Raw genomic sequence first — 8056 nt, forward strand, 5'->3', positions numbered from 1 at the left:
AGAACAACGTCAGTGTATATTACTGTAAGTGACAATGAAATCACTAATAATCATGGGAACAAACCCACTTCAATACGGAAAAAATCTTCTGGATCGTAAATACAGACCCAGGAATGAGTGGATCTAAAGACCACAACTCACACTAGACCCAACAGAAACCAAAACCAGGCCCAGGCCCAGGCCCACATAGGAATGGTCTGGGTGCCCAGACCACCGCTTCTTCTGCCACCGCCGACCAACCGCCGCCGTACCTAGCCCTGGATCTCAGCAAACCCAGTTCGGGTTACGCCCAACACGGTGTTGCGCCACCGGCACATGCTGGAAAAGATCGAAGCCGAACTGCAAGTCCTGAAACAGGACGTCTCTACGTCGGAGCAAGTCCTGAAACAGGCCGCCGTCCCTCGCCGTAAAAAGGCGACCACGTTCCCTAACAACTCGTTGGCACTCCCAACGCCTCGAAGACGCTGGAACCACCATATCCTCCTCTGCCATAAAACACCGGCACCGGGACCCCAGATGCGAAGGTCACAAAATCGTATTGATGGAGAAAGACACGTAAAATCAGGGAATCAAAAATCATGGAAGGGGGGAGATGACAATCTTTGAGCTATTTTGAGTGATATTGCTTTTGCTCTGATATTGACATCCTCATCATTTTGAGTAACTAACAAATGTTGGATAATTGGATTTGTATATCTTTTCCTTAAAAGTGATACAACGTATGTCATCGAGTTTAGAGGGAATGCTACTTATTTTGAACCCGCAAACAACACCAACCTTCTAATTAAGACACACAACTAATTAAACAAGTCTGTTAATGTTGACAACTAACAAACTTTTGCCACGCGAATTGAAACTCGTTTAGCTGATACTATTTTTTTTTTTTTTTTTTTTTTTTTTTTTTTTCAGAGATTGTGTCACAACCATGAGCAAAATTTCATTTCAGTACGTAATAGACTGGTAGGTATTAGCCAGAGAAAGCAATTCAAACATGTCAAAGATGGCCACAATAATCTGAACTGTATATATAATTAAGTAGCTAGGACTACAGGTAGAACTACATTTTCAGCTCCAAAAGAAAAAGGACAACTGAATACGTTCTACTACCGACATTTCATCGGGATCATCACGAGACTTCACCTAATGTTCTACAAACCTATTTCACCACACGTACAGTCACTTAATAGCAATATAAAAAGGCAAACATTGTGTCAGTACAATGAAGGATTCTGAGAGGTTAACATTGTGTCAGTACAGTCATCATGCTGCAAGAAGTACTTGTTCTGGTGGTTCTTTTTAACGTTGTTTCATCAACTTCCATCATCAAGACGCTACCAGGCTTCTCCGGTGACCTCCCCTTCAAACTCGAAACTGGGTTGGTATTAGTTTCTTCTACTGTCATCTTATACTCTTTATCTAAATAATTAAGTATATCTTCCTGTGTACTGTGAGTTTGTTAGTACATTTATTCAAACTTGACAGTGGAGATTGATTGGAAGTTTACTCGCATATTTAGGTATGTTGGAGTGGGTGACTTGGATGATGTGCAGCTATTCTATTACTTCATTGAATCCGAAGGTAGTCCTGAGCATGACCCTCTTGTGCTTTGGCTCACTGGTGGTCCTGGTTGTTCTGGATTTTCTGCTCTCGTCTATGAAAATATAGGTACGTATTTAATTTAAAGCATATGTTCTACTATATATGTATTGAACATTTCCAAAGGATATAATGTAGAGAATTATTAGTCTGAGAGTTTTTTTTTCCTCTTATAGTCAGAATATTCACCTTTTTTTTTATTACGAAAAGAAACAAGATAGAAGTTCATTATTTAACACAATTACTTCATACTTTTTTTTTGAGAATGAACACAATTACTTCATACATGAAGTATGCAAGACCTGTAAATTTCACTAAATATGTAATTGAAGTGTATAATTGTTCATAATTTCATATAGTATGAGTTTCTTTTTAGTGTCGATCTTATGCTTATGTCTAAAACTACGTCTTTTTAAATTTCTATTTAAATTTTAAATTCTAATGTTGTAATCTCAAAAAATGAACTCTTAAAACTTAAAATGACCCCTTTATAAGACAGAAGCATAAAACCCAATACTACAAGTCAAGGAAGGATTCAATTGAAAACCAATACTATAAGTCAAGGAAGGATTCAATTGAAAAGTTCATAGATGAATGTGTTATTACATATGCCACAATTACACTTACAAAGACCCAAAAACAGGAAATGACAATGACTTTCTCTTTGGAAGGTCTTGTGTTCGCGCCCCCATTAAAGGTGAAATTGTGAAAAGATAGATAGAGCTCTCAACTTTAAGTCGTTAAGATTTAACCCATGATGCATCTCCAAGACCTCGTTTGGTTCACGGAAAGGAAATCGATTCCCTTGTCTTTCCCATGGGGAAGGAAAACTAAAGTTCCTGTCAGATTTCATTTCCTGTGTTTGGTAAAGCAGGGAAAGCATCCAGGAAAGATCATTTGATTTCCTTTCCGATGTTTGGTTGGTGCAGGAAAGGAAAGTAAAAATATATCAATGTTTCAATAATACCTCTCTATTTTAAAATAAAAACAACCTGGAATGAATTTTCAACACTACCAAGAGTACTCAAGCAATTAATGCTAGGGTATTATTGTCCAAAATTATTACAATTAATGCTGGGAAATGGGATAGGAAACTCAATCCCATGAAGTTTGAGTGGAATGAGTTTACCCCCAACTTTCCCCTATGTCAGGAAAGCATTTCCGGACTTTGTGGTTACCAAACAAAGGAAATGAATAATTTTCCTTTTCCAAGTCCTCAAATCTGCGAAACAAACGAGACCCAAATGAACCAAATGTCAATGTTGACACGGCACTATATCTTGGCATATTAGTTGTAGTGCAAAATTAACAAAAAGATAATTCCACCTAAATTGTCAAATTCAAACCTGACAAATTTTTAACATCCAAACATCCCTACCAGAAATGCTCTTATATGCAGCCCTCTTCCCTTGATTCATATATCTCAGTTTGACCCAACGTTACGTCAATGTACTACAATTCCAGAAGTCATTATGGACCTAAGTTAAATGGTACAGTACACTTGCACTCTTTTTACATGTCCTCATTGCCATGAAATCCCTAAAGCCCAAGTACCCTGTTTCTTTTGTATCACTTTCAGACCGATAAATTACCTCAATGGATTTTCTTCAACAATCAACCTATTGATATGTGCTGAACACTCAATTGCAGGTCCACTATCATTTGACCCTGCAAATTCCATTGGCAACAAGCCACAGTTGAAGTTGAACCCATACTCATGGACAAAGGTGCAGACTTTCTATTGCCCTCCAACTGTTTGTGTTATTGTCTGTGATAAAATAGCTAGTCTTATTGAACTCGGAACTGAACATTCAGAACTCAACAACCGAAAACTTTCAGGTCGCCAACATTATATTCTTAGATGCACCTGTGGGCACTGGTTACTCATATGCAAAAACTTGGGAAGGATACAGCAATATGAGTGACACATTATCAGCTGCAGAGACTTATGAATTTCTAAGAAAGGTGAGTTATTGCATTCCCATATTTCTAGTGATGTAAAATGGCTTCAAGAAATTTCGTGATTGAATGGTGGTTGTTCTTGCTTCTTAGCTACATTTTTATGTTTCAATGTTGTGGTGCAGTGGCTTATGGATCACCCCAAGTTCTTTGAAAATGCACTCTATGTTGCCGGAGATTCTTATTCGGGCATTGTTCTTCCTATTATTGTTCAGGAAATATCTGATGGTAATTTCTTACATTTACTCTTTAATTAGTCAGCATTAGCTACCAAGAACACGCAAGTCCTAGGAAATACACCGTAATATTTTTGAATACCATACTCATGGGATATTATGAGACAAAAGTTAGTTTCCTTCTTTTGGCTCATCAGTTGTGGCTGTTTAAACTGTTATTCTTCTGTAGGTAATGAAGATGGACGTCACCCACCAATGAATATCCAAGTAATTCTTTTTCTGCCATTAGATTTTGAAATATTTCTTTCTTGTATGCTTAACAGATTAGAAAGGTTCTTATATTGGATACAGGGATATGTGCTTGGTAATCCAGGAACAGACATAGATGTCGATGAGAATTACAGAGTGCCATTTGCTTTCAGAAAAGCGCTTATATCAGATGAACTATATGAGGTGCAACACGCTAACACCCTTAAAATTTTGTTTGTTTCTTCTAAGTTGCAATTAGAGATTTGATTATGGCTTTTGAAACGGTTCTGCAATATTTTGACGACTGTCAAAAATTCAAAATATGGTAACTTGACCAGAATTTATTTGGACAAAGGTTTCAATGAGTTTTGTGTGTTCTCGCATTCTCTATTAATGTCTTCCTATGCTACTTTTCTAACTATGTTTGTGGTCTTCATGTATTTGCAAGTCACTCAAAACAAATTGTAAGGGTGAGTATGTCAATGTGGATCCAAACAATGCGTTATGTGTAGATGATCTTGACCAATACAATGAGGTGAGTGGAAAGAAATTAAAAGTACTGGTTTGTGCAAGTAATGTGGGAATGTGGGATCAAGAAGTACTGACTTTACATTTGAATATGCAGTGTATTGCAGACATATTCACACCCCAAATATTGGAACCTTATTGTACTGTTTCTTCTCCAAATCCACTAGAATCAGAGCGGGATTCAGATGATCTCAATATAGACTCTGCTAATCTCCTTTCTCTTCCTCAACTTTCCAGGCCATGGTGTCGAGTAAGCTCCCTCTGCAAGTATACTAGGATAACATGTTCACTCTGTCTTCGTTGTATTCTAATTCATCAAAGCTTTGCCCAAGTGCCTAACCATATCTGCCTTGTTTTTTGTAGAGTTACATTTATCGTTTCTCTTATATTTGGGCAAATGATAAAACTGTTCAAGATGCTCTTCACGTTCGGGAGGCAAGTTAATCAACAGATTCTAAATTTTACAGTAACGTCAAGTTCACATTACTTTAACCTTGATGATTAATCTTGATTTTAAAAATCACAATCAGGGAAGCATCAAGGACTGGCAGAGATGCAATAAGACCTTATCAGCTTCATACATATCTGATGTTTCTTCTAGTCTGGTTTATCATCAGAACCTCATAAAAAAAGGCTATAGAGTTCTGATATACAGGTGCATAGAATATATTGCATAACATTTGTTCTATCCTTAATTATTTCCAATTCGCCTCAACCATAAACTTGCCTGTTAACAGTGGTGATCATGACATGGTGATTCCATATTTGGGTACTAAAGCTTGGATAGAGTCTCTAAACTTGACAGTTGACAGTAGTTGGAAACCATGGTTCGTGAATGGACAAATCGCAGGGTTGGCATCTATCCCAACTTCTCTTTAACTTATCCTATATTTGTTCTTCTGTTTCAGTCAAGTTTAAGCCTTATTTTATCCTCCCTTCAGATACAGAGTGCAGTATACATATAAAAAGTACCAGTTGACATTTACAACTATAAAGGCAAGAACCGTCATGCACTTTAATTTTCCTTATTAGTTTTCTTGAACAAAATGTTGACTACATTTCTTCTACATTCAGGGAGGGGGTCATACAGCTCCAGAGTACAAACCTGAAGAATGTCTTGCTATGATAAGTAGGTGGTTCTCATTCTACCCTCTGTAATTGCTAGATGTATGGATTTGAAGTTTCTGAGTGAATTCTATTCTCTAGCAACATGTACAACATTTCCAAGATTAGTAAGTTTCTATATTCACCACAGTTCATTACTAATAATAGCCAATTGGTAAATTCTTTCCTCTGTGTTTGGTTGTGTGCCACTGTTTTGTTTAGCTCAAGTCTAGCAATAAGAAAAACATGACTTCAAATCGACATGAAGCTGTCTATTTTGGATATTACTAACAAATACCAGAAAACGTACATAACACATTGTATATCAGTCTATATACACGTGATGTGACTGATGTCCAGAAACATATACATGCAAGAATGAAGTCAGGTATGGAATATGTGCCACCAATGAATTACAACCTGATTTTTTACATGGGATAACAGATGTAGGATATGTTGAGAATATATACATCCCACATGGGAAAAATGAGACCTTGCCTATGAGTTACTAAGAGTTTGGGCCATTCCATCCATTGCCAATTGGTTTTAGATGTGAACCCCAGATTATTTTATCAGGATACAGCTAGCAACGAGGAAAGGTAGACTTCTGAATCCTTGCTACAAAATCTTGCCAGTGCTGTTGTACTTGCTCATTTCCCTACCTCGCCAAAGATTTTAGGATCAACAAAGCTCTGAATCTGACCATTACAAGTACGAAATTTCACATATGAATTAATTGATTCGTATTCCCCGTCCTGATTGGTAACCACAGCTTTTTGTCCTGTCAGAAATATAAGTAAAAGCACACCAAAGCTATAAACATCACCTTTTTCTGAAATAATACCAGATGTAATGTGAGCAGGGTCAGAGTACCCAAATCTTCCTTTTGGTTCATCTTCAGCATATGATTTCATGGGAGGGATGGTTATGGAGAGCCCGAAGTAGGAGAGTTTGGGAACATAATCATGGCCCAAGTAAATACAACTAAAATTTAGATCCCGGAGAATGATGGGCCTAGGAAAGGCAGTATGGAGATATGTAAGAGCATTTGCAAGCTGCTTACCTAGTCTAGCTTTCCAGGTTAAGGACTCAGTAGCTCCGAAACCTCCTTCATCATTTAGCACTCCTATTGTTGCATATTCATGCACTAGAGCTGGTATAGGAAACTCTAAGCAGCATCCCAAAAGTTTAAAACATTATTATGGTTGCTCTTCGTTTAAATGAATCAATGATAATGTCACGAATAGCTAGAGATCTTACCGCATCCTCATTGAGCCAGCTCAACGTGAAGTACCTTCTTAATTAAGCATCAAAGTTGTTGGTTGCCTTTATGAGCTCATCAGCAGAGTAATTGCGAATAGGATTAGATTTGCCATCAAAGGAAACAATGAGATCCTCTAGTACTTCGCTTCCATTGATCAAGAATGAGGATCTATCAGTATCTCGTTCCTCCTTTCTCAAAACACGCAAGCAACAGAAACCTGGTGATGCAACATAGGTCAAACATACACACATATGCTGAGTGGCAGAGAATGAAAACACATTCATGAAATGGATATAATCTATCCCAGTGATATTATGGCTGGCTTTTACGCACCATCAGGCATCAAGTATGAGCACAAAGAAAAATATATGCAAGTCATAACAATTTAAAGGGAACAGGATCCTCAAATGAGATCTAAAAGCTAGCAAATACAACTCATCACAAGCTTTGGATGACATTAGAATCGGATCCAGTTTGATGTTGATTTCTCCAGCCTACTGCAGTCGATCAGTTCACCGTAGATTCATATTCAAGCAGGTGTTTTCCTTCACAAGCATCATCTCTTACACGGAATAAAGCTTTTGCATTTGATAAACATGAGTCTAGTTTTCAAGTCAAATATATACAAAGTCAAAGTCAAGAGCGATTAACAAGAAATAATAAACAGACTAAAGCCACTAGAATCAGAAAGCGTGCGTCAAATCTATTGGCCTAAAAAGAAGTTTAGCCGTTATGCTTGACTTGTACAGATAGAGATAATCTTTTTTATCGGCCAATAGATCATAAATTTCTCACAAGAATTTCTACACCTTCATGGGCGTGGGAGTGGGTATATGAAGAAAGTGGGTGGTTATGCATGTCTTTTTCTTTATTTTCTATTATTAGTTATTTTTTTATTTACTTTTTCTAATTAATTTTGTTTTTATTTAGGGTTAATGCTCTTACACCCCAAATTTGGGAAAATACTTCTCATACACCCCAGTGTATTATTTTTGTTCTCTTTTACACAACTTTTTCTCACTTTCTTTCCTACCTACCCATCTTTTCAAAATCCCTACCATTAGTACCCCTTTGTTGTTTTGGTCTGCTAGAGTCTGCATCTGCATATGTCTCTTTCATAAATTTATATATGTTGTTTTAGAAACGTGGTGGGCCCATCAGAGTTTGTTTCATTTGAATA

At 37.2% G+C, this 8056-nt stretch overlaps 2 protein-coding genes across 4 annotated transcripts; one reads left to right on the forward strand and one right to left on the reverse strand.

The window, feature by feature from the left end:
- The first annotated feature begins 1228 nt into the window (after positions 1–1228).
- On the forward strand, positions 1229–5800 carry LOC112170051 (serine carboxypeptidase-like 2). Of its 3 annotated transcripts, none has more exons than XR_005801758.1 (14): positions 1229–1375; positions 1517–1665; positions 3247–3323; positions 3436–3561; positions 3681–3783; positions 3961–3998; positions 4083–4184; positions 4429–4515; positions 4606–4758; positions 4872–4943; positions 5039–5163; positions 5287–5359; positions 5450–5504; positions 5583–5669. XR_005801758.1 is itself a non-coding variant. In XM_024307198.2 (14 exons), the coding sequence occupies exons 1-14, from the start codon at positions 1263–1265 to the stop codon at positions 5664–5666; spliced, it is 1398 nt and encodes a 465-aa protein (XP_024162966.1). In that variant the 5' UTR covers positions 1229–1262; the 3' UTR covers positions 5667–5800. The 3 variants fall into 3 exon arrangements, 2 of the variants coding, with proteins under 2 accessions (XP_024162966.1, XP_040364755.1); XM_024307198.2 differs by having other exon boundaries at positions 5246–5359; positions 5583–5800; XM_040508821.1 differs by having other exon boundaries at positions 4083–4180; positions 4425–4515; positions 5246–5359; positions 5583–5800.
- Positions 5801–5869: 69 nt separating this feature from the next.
- LOC112170628 (non-functional pseudokinase ZRK2) lies at positions 5870–7490 on the reverse strand. The gene is made up of 2 exons (XM_024307971.2): positions 6921–7490; positions 5870–6808 (listed from the first exon to the last, which is right to left on the reverse strand). Exons 1-2 carry the CDS (start codon positions 7158–7160, stop codon positions 6263–6265), a joined length of 786 nt encoding a protein of 261 aa, XP_024163739.1. The 5' UTR covers positions 7161–7490; the 3' UTR covers positions 5870–6262.
- Between the last annotated feature and the right edge of the window lie 566 nt (positions 7491–8056).

This window comes from Rosa chinensis, chromosome 6 (genome assembly GCF_002994745.2).
Source record: "Rosa chinensis cultivar Old Blush chromosome 6, RchiOBHm-V2, whole genome shotgun sequence".
Classification (NCBI taxonomy): Eukaryota; Viridiplantae; Streptophyta; class Magnoliopsida; order Rosales; family Rosaceae; genus Rosa; species Rosa chinensis.

Excerpts from the sequence above, each read along its gene's own strand:
- LOC112170051 (XM_024307198.2), top strand. The coding sequence starts at position 1,263 with ATGCTGCAAGAAGTACTTGTTCTGGTGGTTCTTTTTAACGTTGTTTCA. Across the intron at positions 1,376-1,516 it reads CCCTTCAAACTCGAAACTGG|GTATGTTGGAGTGGGTGACT; the intron begins GTTGGTATTAGT and ends TCGCATATTTAG. Across the intron at positions 4,759-4,871 it reads TTTCCAGGCCATGGTGTCGA|AGTTACATTTATCGTTTCTC; the intron begins GTAAGCTCCCTC and ends TGTTTTTTGTAG.
- LOC112170628 (XM_024307971.2), bottom strand. The coding sequence starts at position 7,160 with ATGAATGTGTTTTCATTCTCTGCCACTCAGCATATGTGTGTATGTTTG. Across the intron at positions 6,809-6,920 it reads AGGCAACCAACAACTTTGAT|TGTTTTAAACTTTTGGGATG; the intron begins GCTTAATTAAGA and ends CAACCATAATAA.